The 26,876-nt window shown below is 36.7% G+C and overlaps 2 long non-coding RNA genes, 1 other non-coding gene and 1 gene segment (V, D, J or C); 3 read left to right on the top strand and 1 right to left on the bottom strand.

Moving 5' to 3' along the window:
- Positions 1-285: 285 nt before the first annotated feature.
- LOC131350006 (uncharacterized) lies at positions 286-3,098 on the top strand. Its single transcript, XR_009204128.1, has 5 exons — positions 286-413; positions 1,123-1,240; positions 1,485-1,562; positions 1,676-1,719; positions 2,379-3,098. It is a non-coding gene; the product is annotated as an uncharacterized LOC131350006 (long non-coding RNA).
- A 932-nt stretch (positions 3,099-4,030) lies between these two features.
- Positions 4,031-7,330, top strand: LOC131350004 (uncharacterized). Its single transcript, XR_009204126.1, has 5 exons — positions 4,031-4,430; positions 5,135-5,252; positions 5,495-5,572; positions 5,686-5,729; positions 6,389-7,330. It is a non-coding gene; the product is annotated as an uncharacterized LOC131350004 (long non-coding RNA).
- Positions 7,331-8,382: 1,052 nt separating this feature from the next.
- On the top strand, positions 8,383-21,415 carry LOC131349996 (T cell receptor alpha variable 20-like). The segment is given in 3 exon segments: positions 8,383-8,447; positions 8,607-8,882; positions 21,213-21,415. Coding segments are annotated over 3 exon segments (519 nt in total).
- On the bottom strand, positions 20,297-20,379 carry trnal-aag (transfer RNA leucine (anticodon AAG)). The gene has a single exon. It is a non-coding gene; the product is annotated as a tRNA-Leu (tRNA).
- Positions 21,416-26,876: the final 5,461 nt, after the last annotated feature.

The raw sequence follows: 26,876 nt of genomic DNA, 5'->3' as shown, positions 1-26,876 counted from the left end.
AACTGTATGTAACTAAAATAATAATAATGAATACATAGTATTTTTTGTATATAATGTACTTTTTTGATGATGGATGTCTTGTACTCCTACACAGACACAAAAAAACATGTCTGTGGTTTTTTTTCACTGCAAGCATATTTTGGAAATACCTCTTGGCTTTCCTGTGCCCTTTAACTTGAAAATGTCGTCCCCATTTTAGTTACCACACTTTACTCTGAAAAATACACACATTCGATTTGTGTGTGTGTGTGTGTATGTGTGTGTGTGTCTGTGTGTGTGTTTTGAGGGGGATATATAAGACAGCAGCACATGTGTCACTAGCCCACTTGCCATTATGTTTCTGAAAGGTACCCTGACCATTGTCTTTGCTGGATTTTGGCTACTGTGCATGCTTTGTCTGAAGACAGATGCTTGTGAGTATTTTTTTTTTTTTTTTTGTTCACTGTTACTTGGATATTGTGTCTCACATGTGTTTATACAAACATTGTTTGCTGTGTCAGGAACAACTGGACCTGAAAATAAAGGTCACAGGATTTTTATTGTAATACTTGTAAAACTTTAACTACCAATATGAGTGAAATACTTCATATACAGATATTTACAGTAAATATTTTTTGGAGATCTGCATTAAGTTCTGTTTAACCAGCTTGACTGAGAGATTCATTGATTGATATATTTTTTGTTTAATTATGTAGGTTTTTCTTAACTTCATAGCAAAATGGTACCTAAAAACACAAACGTCAATTATTAGTGATCTAAACAATGTTTCTTTGAATTATCATAAAAGCAAAGTTTGTGTGTTTGTGTGTGTGTGTGTGTGTGTGTGCTATATCTACAAAAAATATAACAAAAAATCTGTATTTTTTTTTGGTTTGGTTGTTTAAAATTTACACATTGGGTAATGTTTTAGTCTGATTCTGGTATCTTTTGTTTTGTACAGTGTGAAAGTTATTGTTTTTAAATCTAAATTTATTTTGTCACTTTTGTGATCTGTGATTTTTCTTCCAATATTTTTAAAAATTAATATTTGGTTTTGGTTCTTTACAGTAAGTTACATAGTTATTAGACGATGATGAACATGAGTGTGTGTGTGTGGTTTTTTTTGTCTGTATGTGATGTTAGATGTCCCACTGAGCCATGGCTGCTGCATCAAGTACATTCACAGACCACTGGATTTCAAACTGATCAAAGGTTTTGCACAGCCGAGTTTTGGTAACGTGCGCTGCGTTGATGTGATCATGTGAGTCATATCACCACAAACTGCCGCCAATTTTACCCACTATTCATTGTGGTTACACATTCTTTACATTCTTTACACTTAAGTGCAGACTACTAATAAACAAAACAGATCTGACCTAACCTATTACATATAACATTAGAGTAGTATTTATACAATATGGTACAACATATATATATATATATATATATACTATTATCACACTATTACAATACAATATATGGACAATTTCTATGTTCTTTTCCAGATTCATTACAAAGCGCAACAAGAAGGTGTGTGCAAACACTAAGGAGGTGTGGGTGAAGAATGTTCTAAAACGTCTAAGGTAATGGAGTTTTGCTTAATTTCTGATTTATTTGTCTACATCCAGTATATAAAGCATCAGAGTTTCACAAGGCTTTAGTTGACTACAATCTGTCGACTGTTTTTCTTAAACAGGGCACGCTTCCAGGCCAGACAAAGGCTATAAAAGCTAGTTCAAGGTATTGCAACTGCCATTTATCATCTCATATGTAACAGTAAAATTTTTGTATTAAGTTATTTTAGGAGTTGTTTGTTCTCTGATATAACTGAGGATAGCTAGCTAGCAAGCTAACATTAGCTATGTCTGTTTATAACAGTAGCTTGCAGAGTCAAATGCTGCACTCATACAGTAGTTCATAATTATCAGCTAACAAAACACAAAACCTCTAATTGGACCAATAAATGAAAATGAATACATTTATTTTTAACTGGTACAAACAAAATCATAACAGCACACAACAGTTTTTACTGTTACATAAAGGTACAATGTCATATAGTTCTAGGAGCACAAAGACAAATACAAGCAGAGACTCTACTGAACTTACTATCAGAGGTTTTAAGTTCTCAGATTCTGCACTCTATCACTGTGCTCTTGAAGTAGTAACACAGCGATACAGAGTCAGTGAAAGGCTTTACAAAAACATCCAAATCACATATATACAAGAGGTTTCTAAAAACCACATCAACTTTTTATCAGTTAACCACAGACATAAATAAAATCTGACTTTGTGGCATGTTCTTTGGTTTAAGATGAGATGGTTTGAGTATTTCAGAAACTGTTAATCCCCTGGATTTTCATGCACAACAATCTATAAATAACCCCTGTTTACAATCCCAGTGAGCAGAGAAGCATCTATAAAAGCACAGCATGTCTAATCTTGATGTGGATGAGCTACAAGACAGCAGGCAACACAGTGAAATCTATACTTCACATATCCCATCTTTGGAAATTGCGTCAGAGCACAGCATCAGCCATTATACAGCACTCCTGGAGCAATGAGAGTTAAGGGCCCTGCTCAGGGGCCCAACAGCTTAGGAGTGCTGTTGCTCTAACCCCAATCTGCCAATCAACAACCCAACAACCTTTAACCACCACTACCCCAAAGGATTGTTTCAACATGCAACAGGTTTGATTTGTGCCCAGGATCACAACATAAAGGAAAAGAACCAACATCAGAATTGTAATTTGAACCCATGCCTCCAAAGGAGACTGCTACCTGAACACAGCACCTAAGACTGCTCGGCCAACCTGACACATAAGTTTTTAAAAGGTCCAAATAGTAAAGTGAGTAGTTTGCTCACAAAAATATTTGACAGATCTATTTATTTTATTTGTATTCACAGCCACCCCTTCTACCAGACTCTTAACCTCAGTCACTGGCAGAATGAATGAGAACATATGAACTACCACTGCCAGACTCTGTAACAGCTTTTTCCCTAAGATTGTTATGCTTAGTAACTGAACTAAAATAAATGAAACAATATCTAATCAGCTTGGCAGGTCCTCTGTTAAAGTGTAGGATTCTATATAGTAGCACAGAAGCATTCCTGCTTCATGACTAGTGTTGCTGGGAGAAGCTCCAGATCCACTGCAACCCTGACCAGGATAAAGCAGTTACTGAAGATGAATGAATGTAGGTGAATATAGACAGTTGTGGACATGTGACCAGGATAAAGCAGTTACTGAAGATGAATGAATGTAGGTGTATATAGACAGTTGTGGAAGTGTGACCAGGATAAAGCAGTTACTGAAGATGAATGAATGTAGGTGTATATAGACAGTTGTGGACATGTGACCAGGATAAAGCAGTTACTGAAGATGAATGAATGTAGGTGTATATAGACAGTTGTGGAAGTGTGACCAGGATAAAGCAGTTACTGAAGATGAATGAATGTAGGTGAATATAGACAGTTGTGGAAGTGTGACCAGGATAAAGCAGTTACTGAAGATGAATGAATGTCGGTGTATATAGACAGTTGTGGACATGTGACCAGGATAAAGCAGTTACTGAAGATGAATGAATGTAGGTGTATATAGACAGTTGTGGAAGTGTGACCAGGATAAAGCAGTTACTGAAGATGAATGAATGTAGGTGTATATAGACAGTTGTGGACATGTGACCAGGATAAAGCAGTTACTGAAGATGAATGAATGTAGGTGTATATAGACAGTTGTGGAAGTGTGACCAGGATAAAGCAGTTACTGAAGATGAATGAATGTAGGTGTATATAGACAGTTGTGGAAGTGTGACCAGGATAAAGCAGTTACTGAAGATGAATGAATGTAGGTGTATATAGACAGTTGTGGAAGTGTGACCAGGATAAAGCAGTTACTGAAGATGAATGAATGTAGGTGTATATAGACAGTTGTGGAAGTGTGACCAGGATAAAGTGGTTAATAAAAATAAATTCTGAGTGAATGAGTATTTATTAGGCTGCAGCTGCAGGGCAGGGTTTAGAGGGTTTGTATGTGATCTAACTGTATGTAACTAAAATAATAATAATGAATACATAGTATTTTTTGTATATAATGTACTTTTTTGATGATGGATGTCTTGTACTCCTACACAGACACAAAAAAACATGTCTGTGGTTTTTTTTCACTGCAAGCATATTTTGGAAATACCTCTTGGCTTTCCTGTGCCCTTTAACTTGAAAATGTCGTCCCCATTTTAGTTACCGCACTTTACTCTGAAAAATACACACATTCGATTTGTGTGTGTGTGTGTGTATGTGTGTGTGTGTCTGTGTGTGTGTTTTGAGGGGGATATATAAGACAGCAGCACATGTGTCACTAGCCCACTTGCCATTATGTTTCTGAAAGGTACCCTGACCATTGTCTTTGCTGGATTTTGGCTACTGTGCATGCTTTGTCTGAAGACAGATGCTTGTGAGTATTTTTTTTTTTTTTTTTGTTCACTGTTACTTGGATATTGTGTCTCACATGTGTTTATACAAACATTGTTTGCTGTGTCAGGAACAACTGGACCTGAAAATAAAGGTCACAGGATTTTTATTGTAATACTTGTAAAACTTTAACTACCAATATGAGTGAAATACTTCATATACAGATATTTACAGTAAATATTTTTTGGAGATCTGCATTAAGTTCTGTTTAACCAGCTTGACTGAGAGATTCATTGATTGATATATTTTTTTTTAATTATGTAGGTTTTTCTTAACTTCATAGCAAAATGGTACCTAAAAACACAAACGTCAATTATTAGTGATCTAAACAATGTTTCTTTGAATTATCATAAAAGCAAAGTTTGTGTGTTTGTGTGTGTGTGTGTGTGTGCTATATCTACAAAAAATATAACAAAAAATCTGTATTTTTTTTTGGTTTGGTTGTTTAAAATTTACACATTGGGTAATGTTTTAGTCTGATTCTGGTATCTTTTGTTTTGTACAGTGTGAAAGTTATTGTTTTTAAATCTAAATTTATTTTGTCACTTTTGTGATCTGTGATTTTTCTTCCAATATTTTTAAAAATTAATATTTGGTTTTGGTTCTTTACAGTAAGTTACATAGTTATTAGACGATGATGAACATGAGTGTGTGTGTGTGGTTTTTTTTGTCTGTATGTGATGTTAGATGTCCCACTGAGCCATGGCTGCTGCATCAAGTACATTCACAGACCACTGGATTTCAAACTGATCAAAGGTTTTGCACAGCCGAGTTTTGGTAACGTGCGCTGCGTTGATGTGATCATGTGAGTCATATCACCACAAACTGCCGCCAATTTTACCCACTATTCATTGTGGTTACACATTCTTTACATTCTTTACACTTAAGTGCAGACTACTAATAAACAAAACAGATCTGACCTAACCTATTACATATAACATTAGAGTAGTATTTATACAATATGGTACAACATATATATATATATATATATACTATTATCACACTATTACAATACAATATATGGACAATTTCTATGTTCTTTTCCAGATTCATTACAAAGCGCAACAAGAAGGTGTGTGCAAACACTAAGGAGGTGTGGGTGAAGAATGTTCTAAAACGTCTAAGGTAATGGAGTTTTGCTTAATTTCTGATTTATTTGTCTACATCCAGTATATAAAGCATCAGAGTTTCACAAGGCTTTAGTTGACTACAATCTGTCGACTGTTTTTCTTAAACAGGGCACGCTTCCAGGCCAGACAAAGGCTATAAAAGCTAGTTCAAGGTATTGCAACTGCCATTTATCATCTCATATGTAACAGTAAAATTTTTGTATTAAGTTATTTTAGGAGTTGTTTGTTCTCTGATATAACTGAGGATAGCTAGCTAGCAAGCTAACATTAGCTATGTCTGTTTATAACAGTAGCTTGCAGAGTCAAATGCTGCACTCATACAGTAGTTCATAATTATCAGCTAACAAAACACAAAACCTCTAATTGGACCAATAAATGAAAATGAATACATTTATTTTTAACTGGTACAAACAAAATCATAACAGCACACAACAGTTTTTACTGTTACATAAAGGTACAATGTCATATAGTTCTAGGAGCACAAAGACAAATACAAGCAGAGACTCTACTGAACTTACTATCAGAGGTTTTAAGTTCTCAGATTCTGCACTCTATCACTGTGCTCTTGAAGTAGTAACACAGCGATACAGAGTCAGTGAAAGGCTTTACAAAAACATCCAAATCACATATATACAAGAGGTTTCTAAAAACCACATCAACTTTTTATCAGTTAACCACAGACATAAATAAAATCTGACTTTGTGGCATGTTCTTTGGTTTAAGATGAGATGGTTTGAGTATTTCAGAAACTGTTAATCCCCTGGATTTTCATGCACAACAATCTATAAATAACCCCTGTTTACAATCCCAGTGAGCAGAGAAGCATCTATAAAAGCACAGCATGTCTAATCTTGATGTGGATGAGCTACAAGACAGCAGGCAACACAGTGAAATCTATACTTCACATATCCCATCTTTGGAAATTGGGTCAGAGCACAGCATCAGCCATTATACAGCACTCCTGGAGCAATGAGAGTTAAGGGCCCTGCTCAGGGGCCCAACAGCTTAGGAGTGCTGTTGCTCTAACCCCAATCTGCCAATCAACAACCCAACAACCTTTAACCACCACTACCCCAAAGGATTGTTTCGACATGCAACAGGTTTGATTTGTGCCCAGGATCACAACATAAAGGAAAAGAACCAACATCAGAATTGTAATTTGAACCCATGCCTCCAAAGGAGACTGCTACCTGAACACAGCACCTAAGACTGCTCGGCCAACCTGACACATAAGTTTTTAAAAGGTCCAAATAGTAAAGTGAGTAGTTTGCTCACAAAAATATTTGACAGATCTATTTATTTTATTTGTATTCACAGCCACCCCTTCTACCAGACTCTTAACCTCAGTCACTGGCAGAATGAATGAGAACATATGAACTACCACTGCCAGACTCTGTAACAGCTTTTTCCCTAAGATTGTTATGCTTAGTAACTGAACTAAAATAAATGAAACAATATCTAATCAGCTTGGCAGGTCCTCTGTTAAAGTGTAGGATTCTATATAGTAGCACAGAACAAGCTATGAAAACCCAAGTATATCAAAATCCTACTGTTTTCTGTCTTACTATTGATAAATAAATCAAATGTTGTAGTCATTCTAGATCCCATTCAGATATTAGATGTTGCTAATCTTTGTAAGTCAATTAACTGGTCAATAAACAAGCATGAGATGGAATTTCCACCTGTTTTGTTGTGTCCATTTTCAGTATTTTAATTTCTTTGACAGGTTACACTCCACAGTGGGGGTTAATGGCTCATATGGAAACAGACCCTCTGAGCTTTGTACTTTTGTATTTCTGTTTGAAGTGTAATGTTTCATAAGTATTTTATGTTTATATTTATCCTACTAGAGACAATATATTCATAAAAAAGTAAAAAAAAAACAAACAAACAGATGATTAAATGATGATTAAAAATCAATTAATTGATTATCACAAAAAAGATTAAATAAAACATGAGAATTATTGGTATTTTAAGTATAGTGCATTTTACTGTAGATTGAATATATTTAAAAAAACATTTATTGTATATACTGCAGACAAAAAATAAAATGAAAAGAAAAAAAATGTAATCCATAGTACATTAATAGTTGACCTGAGCTGAAGCAGCATTGTCATGAATATGAATAAATCTGAGTGGGTGGAGCTATATGTGAAGACATCAGAGACACATTTCACATACAAAACAATGGCAATTATTTCTAAAGCTAGAGACCTGAACTAAACACTCAGGATAACAATGTTACTCCTCTTCTTGCTTTTCTTTACTGTTGCTGCCCAACCACACTGTACAAAAAGCACTACACATGACTGGAACAGAGCCATGCTTTTCTCACAAGATGGAGCTATTTACATGTTTACATTCACTTCTGAAATGTCTGACTGTGAGGACAGTTAGAAGCTGAAGCAAGCTCAAGTTAAGCAGCTGAAGCTTTACAAATTCAGGAGTTCAGGAGAATAAAGTAATGTTCTCAAACTGCTATTTGTTTTTATGCTTTGTGAATAAAAAATGACTTCTAGTTGTATTTGTTGTGTGTAACCATAGTCCTTTTTTGGTTATATACTTTATAAATAAAAATAAAGTGTATACACTTGCATCTGCCTTTTGTGACATTAATTAAATACGTAATTATCCAGCTTGTAGTCTGCAGTTGAATACAATGTGGAAAGATTCCCCACAAGCAACAATGTTTCAGTAAGAATCAACAATCTGTCAGTAACATTGGTGTCATGTGATGCTGTGGGGTGGAGCTTCATGAACATTTATGATGTTGACATATCAGAGTACATAAAGACCTCAGAATATTTACATTCAGCAAAAACCGTTCATCATGTTCGCTGTTATATTCGTGTCTCTGTGGCTTTCACTAGGTGAGTTAACATTGACATTTCTATTGCATAAATATTAAAAGTTGAATTAATGGTTAAATAGTCTGTGTGGTGATGAGAAAAAGCAGAATGTGAGACTTACATAACACTGGCTTGATCCACACATATGTCACTGACATTATGTTCATTTGTCTATGACAGGTGACTCCATGGCAGATTCAATAGAGCCACTTTCAACTCATAATGTTGTGGATGAAGGTGACAATATTACTCTGTCCTGCAGCTACAAATTCAGTGCTGTTTCAGGAAGCAACAACCTGCACTGGTACAGGCAATATCCAACATCTAACCCTGAGTTCATTCTTAATATTCTTCAAAGTGGAGAGCTAATTTCCAACACTGACCCTAGAATGTCTGCTAAAATCGATGATAAAAAAGTGTATCTGATCATCTCCTCTGCTGCTGTATCAGACTCTGCACTATACTACTGTGCTCTGCAGCCCACAGTGACAGGAAATCCAGCTGCACTGTACAAAAACTTTCACACAGTTTAACTACACTGAAGGCAAATATACTACTGTTTTTTCCTCTTTTAGCTGATCCCATTAGGGTTGGTTTAGCTGATCCCAGTGGCTGGGTTGGTTCTGTACTAAGGCCACAGTGATAGAATGCTAGATCCTAGATGTTGGACTCTCTCTGTGTATCTTACATATCCACATCAATTAATTGATATATGCAATTGATTTGATTTGCATGTTTAATGTTTGACTATATATACACTTGTAAAAGTTAATGTATTTATAATCACACTTTCTGGTGTCACCCAGAGGAGGATGGGTTTCCTTTTGGGTCTTCCTCAAATCATCTCAGGGAGTTTTTTCTTGCCACCATTGCTTCACACTTACTCATTATAAATAAAGTTAATTTTCAACTTTGTAATTTCTATTCTGAATTTCTGTATTTCTGTAAAGCTGCTTTGAGACAATGTCCATTGTTAAAAGTGATGTAGAAATAAAAATGAAGTGAATTGAATTTAATTCCTTTTGGAAATAGACACAGCAAATTTACTCATGAGAGATTTTGTTTAAATCTAGATCTAGTTTCCTATGATGATCACTATGGAAATTTTGCATTCATTTTTCATATAAAAGCTTGATGTAGTGGCCAGTGAGCTTATTCATCACATATGCAGTTCCACAGCAAAAAATCATAATAATGTATAAATGCAGTGGTTTGATCAGCAACAGTGGAATAGTTCTGTGTTGTATTAGTGACTCAGTTCACTGTCACTGATACTGTGAAGTGATGATCTGTGTAAAATTATGCTCCAACAGCATCACTTCCTGGGTGTGGCCTTCTAGAGACGTGTAAAGTTCAGCACATACAGCACTATTATACAGAATCCTCACAGAGCTGTGTTCAGAAATGGATCAACTATACAACTTACTGTACATAGTGAGATACATACCACTGATTCTCACTCTAGTTACAGGTCATTCATTTTCATTAGTTAATTCAATTCAATTCAATTCAGTTTATTTTGTATAGCGCCTTTTACAATGAACATTGTCTCAAAGCAGCTTTACAAGAGAAGAAAACAGAGAAAAAGGAGGGGAAAATGAAAAATAATAATAAAAAATAAAAAATAAAAATAACTAATTAACTAGAAATAAGAATAAATTATTAAATGCTATAATTAGACTATTTTATCCCTAATGAGCAAGCCTGTGGCGACGGCGACGGTGGCAAGGAAAAACTCCCTGGGATGGAAAGGAAGAAACCTTGAGAGGAACCAAGCTCAGAAGGGAACCCATCCTCAATCGGGTGACACTAAAGAGTAAATCATGTAACTGTAGCTGATTAATGTCCTTTCTACAACAGCAATCAATGACCATGAGGAACTATTAGGTCATTGTAGTTTCTAAGGTCATTAGAAACACTAGTTCTTTGCTGTCACGGGCTGACAGATGAAATGGCAAATCTGTGATGGTGCGAAAGTCCCCAAGTGGCTGTGTGCATGGCTGTCTCCTGGTCCACACAGATCCATCCACAGCATCAGTGGGCACCATCAAGCGGCGAGACTCCGACCAGGGGTAGGGCAGTGGTCACACTGGAAACTGGCAAACACTGGGAGCTCAGGAGTGGGGTGTATAGCTCGACAGAGAAGGTAGAGAGAGAAAGAGAAAGATATTAAGTTTCTGATCATGTGATGCTTAAAGACAGTGTAGAATTAAATGTAAAGTGCAGGCAGGGACTCCGGCAAGACTAACTATGACAGCATAACTAAAAAGGAGAGCCAGAAGGTCACAGACATGAAGGCTTCCCGGGACATAAAGCATCCAACCACTTCACAGTCAGCAAACCTGAGCGACTTGCGAGGGTGGTAAGATGACAGCATCCAATAAATCCCAGTACACCAAACACTCTATGCCCATGAACCTTCCAGATCTGCTCCTTTACCTAAGAAAACTATACATTAAAAGCTTGACTAAACAAATGTGTCTTCAGCCTAGACTTAAACACTGAGACTGTGTCTGAATCCCGAACACTAATTGGAAGGCTGTTCCATAACTGTGGGGCTTTGAAGGAGAAAGCTCTGCCCCCTGCTGTAGCCTTTGCTACTTGAGGTACTACCAAGTAACCAGCACCCTTTGATCGGAGTAGGCGTGGCGGATCATAAAAGACTAAAAGATCGCTCAGGTACTGTGGCGCGAGACCATTTAGTGCTTTATAGGTTAGTAACAGTATTTTATAATCAATGTGAAATTTGACTGGGAGCCAATGCAGTGTGGCTAAAATAGGAGTGATGTGTTCATATCTTCTGGTTCTGGTTAGGACTCTAGCTGCTGCATTCTGGACTAACTGGAGCTTGTGTATGCTCCTACTGGAACATCCAGACAGTAAGACATTACAATAATCCAACCTAGAGGTAACAAAAGCATGAACTAATTTTTCTGCATCATGACGCGACAACATATTTCTTATCTTAGCAATATTCCTAAGATGGAAGAAGGCTACCCGAGTGATATTATCTACATGAGCTTCAAACGAAAGACCAGAGTCAATAATCACACCAAGATCTTTTACTGCTGGACAAGATGAAACCAAAAGACCATCCACCATTACTCTGTAATCAGAAAGCTCACTTCTAACTGCCTGTGGTCCTAGTACAAGCACCTCTGTCTTGTCCGAATTAAGCAAGAGGAAGTTAGTGGCCATCCAATGTCTAATGTCCTTTACACATTCTTCTGTCTTAATAAGCTGGTGTCTCTCATCTGATTTAGCTGAAACATATAGCTGTGTGTCATCTGCATAACAGTGGAAGCTAATACCATGTTTACGAATAATTGCACCAAGGGGTAACATATATAGGGAGAAAAGCAGTGGGCCTAAGACAGAACCTTGTGGAACACAGAACATAACCTTGGTATGCATGGAGAAGTCACCATCTAGATCTACAAACTGATAACGGTCAGTCAAATAAGACCTGAGCCAGGAGAGGGCTGTTCCTTTAACACCAACAACATGTTCTAGTCTATCAAGTAGAACAGTGTGGTCAGTGGAGTCAAAAGCTGCACTAAGATCGAGTAACACCAGTAGGGAGACACAACCCTGATCAGAAGCCAGTAACAGGTCATTTATTACTTTAACCAGTGCTGTCTCTGTGCTATGATGAGGTCTAAATCCTGACTGATACATTTCATAAATGTTATTTCTATGCAGGTATGAACATAACTGCTGTGCTACAGCCTTTTCTAGGATCTTGGAGATAAAGGGCAGGTTTGATATCGGTCTATAGTTAGACAGCTGGCAGGGGTCGAGGTCCGGTTTTTTAATCAAGGGTTTGATAACTGCTAGCTTAAAAGATTTAGGCACATAGCCAGTGCTTAGAGAAGAATTAATTACTTTTAGAAGGGGTTCAGTAGCTACTGTGTAATATATATAAAACAGAGGCTAGTGCATTTGTAGTATCAGGTGATATCAGGTTTGTGTTTACTGACTGCACATTATAAACTCTAGCTGAAGGAACAAAAATAATAAGTTAATGTCTCTGTGCTGTGTCTCCAGATTTAAACTCACACTCAGTAAAACTCTTCTTACTGGCTCCTCAATTCCTTTTTATTAGTCTACTTTAAACTAAAAATCTAAATAAAACCTCCAAAATTCAAAAGAGATTCCTGTAAATGTAGCACAGACACACCACCTCAGACATTTCTCTCACACGCTTAACTTATTGTATGTTATGAACAATAATTAAATAATTTTGGTCTTTTATTTCTTACTATCAGCACCTTCAAAGTAGAATAGATATTTACTTCTCATCCTAAACTGTGAACACACAGGTATATAAAGGGATTGTTTTGGATTTTTAGCAACTATGTCAATTTTGAGTACCAATATTTTATTACTTAGCTTTGAAGAAAGGCTATATAAATTTAAAGATTAATTAATGATAGTAATTGTGAATAAGCAATGACATGAAATTATTATTTAGATATAATTACACTAATCAGCTTTCCTATACTTACCTATTGGGCAAATGTATGTGTAAAGAGAGATTTTGTACGAATCTGGTTCTGTTGTTCTATGATCATTATTATAAAAAGTTTGCATTTACTTTTCATACAAATATCTTGATGTAGTGGCCAATGAGCCTATTTATCACATTTACAGATTAACAGCAAAATATCATAATTGTTTATAGTTTTCAAATAATGTAAACACCACAAAAACAAGTAAAGGCTTATAGTATTGTATAGATGATAAATCTTAAAATACAACACAGCTACATTAATGACTCTAGTTTTCTGTCACTGAAACTGTGTGAAGTGATGATCTGTACAAAGTTATACTACAACAGCATCACTTCCTGGGTGTGGCCTTCTAGAGACGTGTAAAGTTCAGCACATACAGCACTATTATACAGAATCCTCACAGAGCTGTGTTCAGAAATGGATCAACTATACAACTTACTGTACATAGTGAGATACATACCACTGATTCTCACTCTAGTTACAGGTCATTCATTTTTATCTGTTTATTCATTTTTGATGATATTATGATATTTAATCAGCTTTGTTAATGGTTTGTTCAACCTATTGCTGGCTATATATCGTCATATTGTGTAACTTGAGTATGTACCTTGTTTTGTTTGTTTGTAATTGAAGCAAGAATTATTATTATTATTATTATTATTATTATTATTATTATTATTATTATTATTATTATTATTATTATTATTATTAATAATAATAATAATAATAACAATAACAACAATAATAACAATAATAATAATAATAATAATAATAATTGCTTTACTCTATAAACAACAGTTTGTTGATTTGGGAAAAATATTGTTGTTTTAAAAGATACTGTATTTCCCTAGTTTACTCAGTTACATTAGATTAGAGTTTTTCAGAAATGTCCACAGAACCAATTCTGAATTTAATGAAAGCAGCTGAGGCTCTGTACAGAAGTTCAGAAATGACTATTTGTTGTTCTAATTTGTGAATTTAAAGAAAAAAGACTTGTTTGTTAAAGTTTTTCTCTTTTCTCCAGAAGATGGCGTAGTGAGTTATCTTATTGTGGGCCAAATACAAGGACCCTGCTCACATCCCCAAGAATGTAGACTTCTGTGATTATAAATACTTCTTTGCAAAATAATATCGACTCTATCTGTTGTTTAATCCTACATACACAGTACTAGGCCTATAGGTACAGTAGGCCTATACGTACAATTTCATTACAAATGTGTGACCTACACTGATCAGGCATAACATTATGACCAGCTGCATAATATTTTGTTGGTCCTCCTTTTTCTGCCAGAAAAGCCCATCATGCACTGTGTATTCTGACACCTTTCTATCAGAATCAGTATTAACTTCTTCAGCAGCTTGGAATGGATCACACGGGCCAGCCTTCGATCCCCACGTGCATCAATAAGTCTTGGCCGTCCATGACACTGTCGCCGGTTTACCACTCTTCCTTGCTTGGACCACTTTTGATAGATACTGACCACTGCAGACCGGGAACACCCCACAAGAGCTGCAGTTTTGGAGATGCTCTAATCCAGTCGTCCAGCCATCACAATTTGGCCTTACGCTTGCCCATTTATCCTGCTTCTAACACATTAACTTGTTCAAAATGTTCACTTGGGGCCTAATATATCCAACCCACTAACAGGTGCCATGATGAGGAGATCATCAGTGTCATTCTCTTCACCTGTCACTGGTCATAATGTTATGCCTGATTGGTGTAAATTAATATTATATTTTTATTATTATTATTATATCACATTACAGCTGCATTGAATAAAATGGGATCTGGACAGATTCTCTTATCATAGGATAAGGTAAATACTCCACCCTTTCTTTATGAACACAGTTTCATGTTTAAATGACCAATCAGCAGATATGAGATGAAGTCAACTAGTTTTACAAAGTGGTTTTATTAAGCAATGAGTTAAATGACAATAAAGAATAATAGATAAGAGAAAGAAAAGAGGCTGGTTTGTTCCACACCTCATGAAATACCACCTTATGAAATGTAATCCTATTCAATAAACATGCTTTATCACAACAATCAAGTACCCTAATATCCAAACACCACTTATAAAATATATACATATATTTAAAAAACAAAAATATTTACTCATTTTAATTATTACAACATTTTTATAAAGTAGAATTTTTTCCTGCTGTCAGTTTTTGTTTGTTTACAATGTAAAGAGTTTCAGCACAGTTTCCCAAACAAGGCTTAATGTAAAGCCAGGATGTTTCACTGTCATCAACACTGGAAACACATTTATCATGGTAATATATTAGAGTACAGAAAGAGCTTTTTCATTCAGCTAAAACCAGTCATCATGTTCACTGTTATATTCATGTGTCTGTGGCTTTCACTAGGTGAGTTAACACCTTTTGTTAGTTTAGATATTATGTATTGTTTATTAATTGTCTGGTGTTATAGAAAGCATGATTTCTGTTTGTAATTCTGGCTTGATTATGTTAAACTTTATGTTCTCTTCTCTATGACAGGTGACTCCATGGCAGATTCAATAAAGCCACTTTCCACTCAGAATGTTGTAGATGAAGGTGATGATGTTTCTCTGTCCTGTGAATATGAAACAAGTTCTACAGGATTCTACCTGCACTGGTACAGGCAATATCCAAAATCTAAACCTGAGTTCCTTCTTTATATTTACAAAAATGGAGATCTAAGTGAAAACCGTCCCCCAAGAATGAATGCTACACTTAAAGATAAGAAAGTGGATCTGATCATCTCCTCTGCTGCTGTATCAGACTCTGCTCTATATTACTGTGCTCTGGCGCCCACAGTGACAGGAAATCCAGCTGCACTGTACAAAAACCTTCACACTGTTTTGTTATACTGAAGGTAGTTCTGCTGGTGACAATCCTTTACTCCTAAGTGCAATTTGTAATTAAATTAGAAGTGCATTAAAGACAAGGCATGGCTCCACATTTATCACCTTGAACTGTATATATCATCTAACACCAATCACACAGACCAGCAATGAGGTAATGAGAAAAACCTCCAGAACTAAGGAATGAGTTTTAGGCTTCACAGGAAATAAGAATTAGACCTCACATGCTTTGTCACTTCTGCTGTGATGGAGTATATCTGAAATTTAACACTGCAATGTGTGTGATTTAAAGTTTTGTTGCTTCATTTTATGTGTGTACTTTAATCTGTTTGTGTTAAAGCATTACACAGGAAACCTGCTCTCCACATAGCATTATCTCTACAGATGGTATAACCACTACAGAACAATTCCTGGTATTTTTACACAAGTGACTAGAACTGCCTTATTTATTAGTGCATCATTAGTTTTCTGATCTTTGCACAGTGTTTGCACAACTTAGCTCCAAGATATCTCTCCGATTTACTCACCACTTACAATCCTGCTCGGTCACTTAGATCCCAAGATGGTCATCTTTCGTGAATACCATGGTCTCGCCTGTAACGCAGGGGAGACAGAGCCTTCGCAGTAGCTGGTCCTAAGCTGTGGAACAGCCTGCCATCACCCATTAGAACTGCTTCCACGTTAGCTGAATTCAAATCTATGTTAAAAACGCATCTCTTTTCTTCTGCTGTTAATTGTTTGTAATGTGTATGTGTTTTCCTGCTTTCATCCTTTTTATTTTTATTTTTTTCCCTTTCTTTTTGTTCAGCACTTTGGCAAACTAAGGTTGAATTTAAATGTGCTTTAGAAATAAAATTGAATTGAAAATTGAATTGAATTGGTGTATATTTCTTAAGAGTTCAAATGCAATAAATAGTTTAAAATATTAAAGTTTAAAATAATAAAGTTGTGCATCGAGCCACTAGCTTTGTTTGTTTATTGATTTAATGTTTTCAACTATCTAACTGACCGTGTTTGTGCTTTCTTGGGAAATGTCCGTCATGTTCGGACACATGCTTTTAAGGTCATGTGACCTGTATATATTTGCATACATAATAGTGGTAGGGCGGGATATTCAAATAAATGAGCGTGTTTCTTTTTTAGGTGTACGTGTTCATGTTATTGTTTTCTATTGAAATTAAATTACACATCAAAAGGACTGAATGCCCCAATACTTACATCTGACTATAAAAAATCGATGAATTAGTATATAGTTTTTTTCAATGGGAGAACGTATATTACATTAAGGGCCCTGCTCAGTTGACCATGTGGCTTAAACCCCATTCTGTCATTCAACAAACCAGCAACCCTTAACCACTTGAACCACCACTGCTGAAGGATTCCTTTCAACATACAACAACAGACTTCTGTACAGGGTCATAATGAAAGAAAGCAATGTCAGAAGTGGGATTCGAACCCATCTAATCAGCTTGACAGGTCCTCTGTTGAAGTGCAGGATTCTGTGTAGGTTTTGTAGAACCACAGAAACTAAACTACACTATTCCAATACTCTGTAGTAACAGTGTATTTTAATGGACACAATATTAGAGGTTAATTAATGTTGTATTGTTTGTAGAATAAAGCCCAAACTGCACTTCACTAACAACTCCTCATACAGCTAGTTTGTTGTGTAACTGGTTATTATTGCATGGAACCAGTGGACACTGTGGATCAGAAACCCAGTAAATGCTCTGTTCTGGACATTCTTGTACCATTAAAGTTAGAATATTAATGCTACATTTGATTTATTTGGTTTATTCTAGATGGAATCTGAAAAATACATACAAACAACATGACTATGTCAAATGGATTAGTTTTAAATGTTATGTTTGATTACTTTCGAAACTAGTTTGGAGTTAAATGGAATATTGGTTCCAGATGTAGATGCAGACACCACTAATTTAATGTGTAATTAAATAACTTTAATTACTTTATTTACTGTAAGTAAATCCTGGATTTATCTGTAAGAATCAACAATCTGTCAGTAACATTGGTGACACTGTCATGTGATGCTGTGGGTGGAGCTTCATGAATCTTTATGAAATTAACATATTAGAGTACAGAAAGAATATTTCCATTCAGCTAAGACCATTCATGGTAAAAAATAAAAAAAAAATAAAAAAAACATAAAAAAAGAGGAATAACTAATAAACTAAGGTGCAGAAATAGACAAAAAAAGTTGATCAGCAACAGTGGAATAGTTCTGTGTTGTATTAGTGACTCAGTTCACTGTCACTGATACTGTGAAGTGATGATCTGTGTAAAATTATGCTCCAACTGCATCACTTCCTGGGTGTGTCCTTCTAGAGACATGTAAAGTTCAGCACATACAGCACTATTATACAGAATCCTCACAGAGCTGTGTTCAGAAATGGATCAACTATACAACTTACTGTACATAGTGAGATACATACCACTGATTCTCACTCTAGTTACAGGTAATTCATTTTTATCTGTTATAATAATTATTACAATGATATTTAATCAGTTAATAAATTATATTGATTAATTACCATATTTATATTAATCTAGTCATTTTTTTATTTTTTATTATATGATTTGCAAAAAATACTTCACTGATATATTTTTTATGTTCTTCTTACACCAGGCAGTTTTGCAGATAAAATTGGACCAACGGATGAAGATGCCAACATTGTCAGGAAAGAAACAGAGACTGTTACTCTGAAATGTTCATATGAGACAAGCAGTGATTACATTTTGCTTTACTGGTACAAACAATATCCTAACAGCGCACCACAGTTTTTACTGTATAAAGGAGCATGGTCAGGACCTGATCAGAGAACTCTTGATGATCGTCAATTAGAGTTAAAAACAAGCAGAGACTCTACTGAACTCACTATCAGAGGTCTAAAGCTCTCAGATTCTGCACTCTATCATTGTGCTCTTAGAGTAGCAGCACAGTGATACAGAGTCACTGAAAGGCTTTACAAAAACATCAAATAGCACATACACATACAAAAGGTTTCTAAAAACTACAGCAACTTTTTATCAGTTAACCGCAGACATAAATAAAAAAAAATATGGCAACATGCAGCTGAAAGAAATAGTAAATGAAAACAAAGTGGGTTCAGACATGACAACTACACATTAATTACAATAAATTCACAAATCTACATGTTTCAGGCTTAAAATATATTTTCCTGATGCTATCAGAGCCATTGGGTCACGTGTTGTTGCTGTCTATTTTTAATAAAACTTATTGACATTTTCTCTTGCATTTTCATTCATTATTTTTTTTGTTCATGTGTAATTATGCATGTACATCCTGGAAATGCGTGTTGCTTTGCAGGATGTGTGCTAAGGCAATGGCCTTTTACAAACAATCAGAGCAGATGTGGGTTTAATCATCCAGATTTATTCATATTAATTATCCAAATGTAGGGAAATGTGATCTGACTGAGTTTGTGGCATGTTTTTTGGTTTAAGATGAGGATTTTGAGTATTTCTGAAACTGTTCTGAACAGAATTTTTTTGGATTTTGATACAACAGTCTATAAATAACCCCTCTTTACAATCACGGTGAAGAGAGAAGCATCTATAACAATAAAAGATGTCCAATCTTGATGTGGATGAGCTACAGGACTTCAGGATCCTCTGCTGTTATTGAAGAGCAGGACTCTGAGGTTACACTGGAAACAGACTTACAGCAGAAGATTGGACAGTGACAGTATTCACAACTTCAGTTGAATACAAAACTGACAGATTCTAGCCTGAGCAACGAGGTGCAGACTGCATTTATCAAAGGATCCTGAAAAACAGAAATCTCTAAACTATATAATTTATCTGTTTTTAAACAGCAAACAGATTATTTTTGGGTTAGATTTGTATCATTTTCATAGGAAATGCTTGGACAGTTTAATGTTTTTTGTATTTATTTAAATATTTCATTATTTTCCTATTTATTTCTTATTTTTCTATACTACTTGCTATGCTCTTCATTGTATTATATTTCAGCGCACTGTTGTTGAGAAGAGCACCCACAGTTTCGTTGTACTCCTTATGTGCAATGACAATAAAATTTATTCTATTCTATTCTATTCTATTCTATTCTATTCTATTCTATTCTATTCTATTCTATTCAATATCAGCAAACATGGCTTTGGTTGGAGCACAATTTCATTTCATTGTCTGTACCGCTTATCTGATCTATACTCGGGTCACGGGGAGCCTGTGTCTATCTCAGGCATCATTGGGCATCAAGGCTGGATACACGCTGGACGGAGTGTTGGAGCACGATGTTATAGTTAATCAGAGGTTATAGGTTTTTATCATAAATAAACAGAAATAAAGCCGATAGATAGTCGTGCAGTGTGAAAACAATGGTGACCCAAAAACTTTGAAAATCTTGCAGTGTGAACTCAGCATTAAGGCTTCGCACTCAACCACACACCCCTGAAGGTGTGGGTGAAGGAACAACCTTCTGCTGTCGTCGACCCAAAAGTTTGGGTGGCAGCAGTGGGATTCGAACCCACGCCCCCCGAAGAGACTGGAGCCTTAATCCAGCGCCTTGGACCGCTCGGCCACACTACCCATGCAATTGAATGGTTGGGGGCTGTGGTCAAGGGAGGCCTGCCAGGTTGGGAAAGAGAGGCACTCTGGCAGGCGGTCGCAATGGTTGTACCACGCACGCTTCCATTACCAGACGTGATTCAAGATCCAAACCCAGGAAAGGTTTGGCAAAGTGGATTGACAGCCTTAGGCTCTTGTTGACAAGGTTTGCTGATATGAACTTGAATCCCAGTCTGTTGCAATCAAGGTGCACGATCCGTGCCGCTGTCTTCGGGACTGTGCACTGCATTGATCTGCATGGATCTCCAGTGGCGACCCGTCAGACTTACAGCATCTGTGTCCAACCATCATGGAAATATAGCCCACGTTTGCGAAACCCTAGACCCAGGGCTAGCTTTTCTCACTCCCCTCTAGCGCAGTCTCACAGACCAGGTACGAAGCAGTCCGCATGAGGAGTTGTGGTAAAGAGGAGGTTAAAGGGCACACAAGCAACAAGGAAGGGATTCAAACCCACACGTGTAGAGCACAATGGATTAGCAGTCTATCGCCTTAACCTCTCAGCCACCTCGTCAGACGCAGGTGTGGCACCCACGGCCAAATGTCCACAGAGACCGCGACAATTCTGTAGAGGAGCGCCGTAACCCAACACGTTTAAACAAGCCTGTTCCCAAAGCAACTGGAGCCCATCCCACGTGGATTAGCAGTCTGTCTCCTTAACCTCTTGGCGTCCTAGTTCACCCACATGACCTTACACCTCAGTGCACCTGGCACTTGCACTCCATTGCCCAAACCTCTTGGGCACCACTTCTTATGTCGATTTTTTATTCTTGGTTGAATTGTTGTTTTGTTGGTAGCTCGTAACCATGGTAAGGGCACGACTGATGCAGCTCACACGCAGAAACCGTGTTTTGCGTACCGTTCTGTGGTTGTTTGGACTTGCTGTTTGAAAAAGCAAGGTGTGAAACAGAGCAGCATCTCAAAGCCAGGCGTTGACACCAGTTGCCGAAACCGGGGAGCTATTTCAGCACCCGGGTCTGGGGGCTCCGGTATGGTGTGAGCGTGCTCGTGTTTTTTTGCAGCCAGGCAGCCAGCTAATGGCAACTCTTAAGCACATTTGCAGAAGGCACAGGAGCCACAACCCCTGTAAAGCCTTTGTGGTGCCAGAGCCCACAACCACTGCCTTGAAAAGGCTCAGATGGCAGCAGTGGGATTTGAACCCACTGGAGCCTAAATCCTAAATCCAGCTCCTCAGACCACTCGACCACTCTACCCGAGAGCTCAAGCCTTATAGACCTCTGTGGAGAGCACACTGACATACTGTCTGGGTGTGTGGTACACAGGCTGCACAGATGAGGACAGACAAACTGAGCAGAGGGTGAAAAACAGCTCAAAAAATCATCGGCTGCCCTCTGCCCTCCCTGGATGACATGTCCAGGTCCCGCTGCCTCAGAAAAATCAAGGCCATCACAGGAGACTCCTCACATCCTGCTCATCACTTGTTTGACCTGTTGCCATCTGGGCAGCACTTCAGGTCAACAAAGTCTCACACCTGAGGTACTGAGATATTGAGAAGGGTTCAGTATTTATATTAACATATTTTTACATATGTTTCTTTATTGACATGCACAACCAATTATTACAACATTATTACAACAATACTAATTCTAACAAAGTCCTGAATATGTACAATATGGCTATATTTGTGGACACCTAACCATCACACCAGTATGTGGGCATTCTCCAAACTGCTGCACAATTGTATAGGATGTTTTTATATTCTTACAAAAACATGTTCCAGCTCAATGAAGATGTTTATTACAAGTTTGGTGTGGAATAAATTGAGTTACCTGCACACAGCCCTGAACTCAAACCCACTCAACATTTTTGGGATGAATTAGAATTCTGACTGCACCCCAAGCCACACATGCCTGATGTTTTAGGGCTGTATGGACACATGGACATACAGTATCTCACAAAATTGAGTACACCCCTCACATTTTTGTAAATATTTTATTATACCTTTTCATGTGACAACACTGAAGAAACGACACTCTGCTCCAATGTAAAGTAGTGAGTGTACAGCCTGTATAACAGTGTAAATTTGCTGTCCCCTCAAAATAACTCAACACACAGCCATTAATGTCTAAACCGTTGGCAACAAAAGTGAATACACCCCTAAGTGGAAATGTCCAAATTGGGCCCAAAGTGTCAATATTTTGTGTGGCCACCATTATTTTCCAGCTTTGCCTTAACCCTCTTGGGCATGGAGTTCACCAGAGCTACAGGTTGCCATATATTTACAAAAATGTGAGGGGTGTACTCACTTTTGTGAGATACTGTATATTGCCACTTACTGAACAATCATCTAATTTTTAATATTATTAGTGTATATTTTGCAACAAGTTTGAAGTAATATCTAAATAAAGCTAGTCTAAGTAGATTGATTGATAATGTTAAATTGCCCCTACGTGTGAATGGGTGAGCAAATGGCTGTGTGTGTGTGTGTGTGTGTGTGAAAGAGAGAGAGAGAGAGAGAGAGAGAGAGAAAGAGAAACAATTATTTTTTTCAGTTATATTTCTGCACATATATAAATTTGGTAAGTTAAAAAACAATTTTTTTTGGTGTTAAGGTTTTTCTCTTCAGTGAACACAAGATGGTGCAGTCACTTATCTTATTGTGGGTTAAGTTCTAGAGACACTACCACACAACCTGCTCACATTCTCTGAGATGATGGAAGCTACTTTTCACAGTAAAACCTTTGTGACATAGAGTATACTTGTTCTTCTATCATACATACTGCTGATATAATATCCTAACCCCTGTCCTGGTTACTCTTAGCGCCTAAGCTAATTTCAGAGATACCACTCTGATTAAACAACACAACTGTCCACTTAACACTAAACTGTCATGAGAATAAATAATCATCTAATGTCATTTCATTGACAAGCAAAAGCACCTGCTGTGTCAGAAACACTGAAAACTGGAAACTTTTCTGTAAATCTGCATTTACTCTACTTTCTTTTCTTCTGATGCTATCATGAGTACAGGAAAGTTTTATTTTTCAGATTTACAACAAAACTTTATTTCCTGCTTTCAGTATGTGTTTACTTAAATATCCTCTGGACAGGTTCCCCATATGAGGCTGAATGTAAAGCCAGGATGTTTCAGTAAGAATCAACAATCTGACAACAACATTGGTGACACTGTCATGTGATGCTGTGGGGGGGAGCAATTTTGAAGCTTTATGGTGTTAACATATTAGATTACAGAAAGATCTCCACTATTTTCACTGAGCTAAGACCAGTCATCATGTTCACTGTTATATTCATGTATCTGTGGCTTTCACTAGGTGAGTTAACATTGACTTTTTGTTATTGCAGAAATATTAACTATATTATATTAAATATTAGTCTGTGTGGTGATGCAGTGTGAAAATGCAGAGTGTGACTTAAGTATTTCCTGTTGATTATTTAAAGTTTAAAAACATTATGTTCTCTTCTCTATAACAGGTGACTCCATGGCAAATTCAATAGAGCCAGATTTCCCTCATAAAGCTGTAGATGAAGGTGATGATGTTGTTCTGTCCTGCAAATACAAAACAAGCACAAGTTCAATAAACAACTACCTCCACTGGTACAGGCAATATTCAAAATCTACACCTGAGTTCCTTCTTATTGTTGACCAAAAAGGAGATCTAATTTCCAACACTGACCCAAGAATGTCTGCTGAAGTTGATGATGAAACTAAACAAGTGGATCTGATCATCTCCTCTGCTGCTGTATCAGACTCTGCTCTATACTACTGTGCTCTGCAGCCCACAGTGACAGGAAATCCAGCTGCACTGTACAAAAACCTTCACACAGTTTTGTTATACTGAAGGTAGATAAACTGCTTAAACTCAATAATTTACATTCCTTTAAATCAGGAACTCTGCTAGTTTTTGACTCTCACAATTTTCAAGTGAAATAAACTCACACAGCAGAATAAAATCATGAACAGGATATTATTGTACATCTCTCCACTATAGATAGTCTTTTTGGAGTCCTATGTGTCTGTGGCTTTCACTAGGTGAGTTAACACCTTTTGTTAGTTTAGATACTATGTATTGTTTATTAATTGTCTGGTGTTATAGAAAGCATGATTTCTGTGTGTAATTCTGGCTTGATTGTGTTAAACTTTATGTTCTCTTCTCTATGACAGGTGACTCCATGGCAGATTCAATAAAGCCACTTTCCACTCAGAATGTTGTAGATGAAGGTGATGATGTTACTCTGTCCTGTGAATATGAAACAAGTGCTACAGACTTCTACCTGCACTGGTACAGGCAATATCCAAAATCTAAACCTGAGTTCCTTCTTTATATTTTCAAAACTGGAGATCTAAGTGAAAACCGTCCCCCAAGAATGAATGCTACACTTAAAGATAAGAAAGTGGATCTGATCATCTCCTCTGCTGCTGTATCAGACTCTGCTCTATACTACTGTGCTCTGGCACCCACAGTGACAGGAAATCCAGCTGCACTGTACAAAAACTTTCACACAGTTTTATTATATTGAAAGCAGTTCTGCTGATGATGTTGAGCTGCTATTTACATGCTATTTTTGGCGAATTCTGTCTCTCTTGCAATTTATAAAGGGTTCATAAATATGTTATAGTTTGACAAATGTTGGATTATTAGGAGATAGCTAATTGTTTTTTAAGCTTCATTAACCACTTTATCCTGTTCAGAGATCTATAGCTTTTCTTGGCAACACTGGAAATGAGGGAAACCTGAGCTCAATCTCGAACTGGGGACCATGGAACTGTGAGGCAGCAATACTATCTGCTGTCTTTGTCTGACAGTTCATCAGTGCCTGAAAAGTAAAAATTAGTTAAATATTTTGCATTCATTAATTGTATAATATTTGGTTTAGAGAGGGATTATTAATATAACTTTTAAAAGTAGCTTTTCCTTATTTTGGTATTCAATCTTCTTGGGGATTTCTTTAGATGCTCTGATGAGTCTACATGCAGAAAGAAGAAGAAGAGGCTTAAAGCCATGTAAAAGCAACAATCCACAGGTTAAAAAATACATGACTGTTGGCATCACAGTGATGACAGTTTTTATGGTGCATCACATAGGATCTTATCTGAGCCAGAAAATCCCAGAAGTGTCTCAATTTCATGTAGAGATAGGAGAGCAGACCCCTCTCTCCCATCCTCATCATTACATTCAGGGAAATATTGATAGCATCATGTGAAAATTCAGCTGTTTAATATTAAACTGCACTCCGTGTCAGAGCAGAAGACTCTATGGAAGATAATGAAAACCACTAGAAAGATGATTAGGGTCTATCTATCCACCATTGAGGATCCTTACCAGAAAATATATACAACTTTGTGGATGTTGCCTCCGAGCCTCTTCCAGACACTTTACTCAGATAGTCAGGTATACATCTTTATACACTGATGATACTATTCCATATTCCTTGATAACCTGGAAATAAAAAGTAAAAGCTTGGTTCAATCATCACAGCAGAATTTTACAATATACAATATACCAACACTATATCATGGAAGGCAGCACTGAATCTTTTGAGTTTGTTGCAGTGAACAACAGCAAGTTCACCACCACTGCCTTGAAGAGGCAAAAACTAACACATAATGTATTACAGTGTTACAGAGAAAAAATCCTTTATAAATATATGAAGTGCAAAGTTTAAATACTCTTTTTGATGACTCAAGCCTCTTTTTGTCTGTGAACATTTCTTTGTGTCTTAAGGGTTTTCTCCTTGATGAACACAAAGATGGTGAACTCAGTTATCTTATGATGGGCCGAATACTAGAGCACCATATAAACCTGCACATTCTTTTCACATACTTTTCACAATAAACCCTCTGTGATATAGACTCTACCTCTACTTCTATCATACATACTGCACACATATTATCTTAACCCCTGCCATGGTTCATCTCAGTAGTAGATAATTTCAGATATACCAGTCCACATAAAACAACTCTCCACAACTGTTTTTAAAATCTCTAGTGCAGTTGTACTAATGCTGTATTTTTCATATGTAACTACCTTTAACCTTGTGTTGTTAGAGTCTTCCAGTCCACCTCACTCCTGAATGTAAAGCCACACTGCTGACACTGTCATGTGATGCTGTGGGGTGGAGCTTCATGAACCTTTATGATGTTAACATTAGCAAGAAATTTGACAAAAAAAAATTTTCATTCAAAAAATAAATTCAATAAATCCTGGATTCAAATGTAAGAATCAACAATCAGCCCTGTCATGTGATACTGCAGGGTGGAGCTTCAAGAAGCTTTATGAAGATCCAGAGAGCAAAAGGAAAACAAAACCTCCTAAAAAGCTAAACAAAATAACACAAAAAAGAGAAAGAAAAGATAACAAATCCATAAAGTGATATAATACACAAAATAAAAAAACTTTTAAAAAAGAATAAAATGGTGTGTGTAGCTAACACAGGCTCCCGTGTTCCATACACAACAAAAGACAAGACATTAGGGAATT

The sequence above is a fragment of the Hemibagrus wyckioides genome, unplaced genomic scaffold (assembly GCF_019097595.1).
Source record: "Hemibagrus wyckioides isolate EC202008001 unplaced genomic scaffold, SWU_Hwy_1.0 Contig2, whole genome shotgun sequence".
Taxonomy (NCBI): domain Eukaryota; kingdom Metazoa; phylum Chordata; class Actinopteri; order Siluriformes; family Bagridae; genus Hemibagrus; species Hemibagrus wyckioides.
The sequence above is the reverse complement of the archived record's forward strand: the minus strand, read 5'-3'. Positions and strand labels throughout refer to the sequence as shown.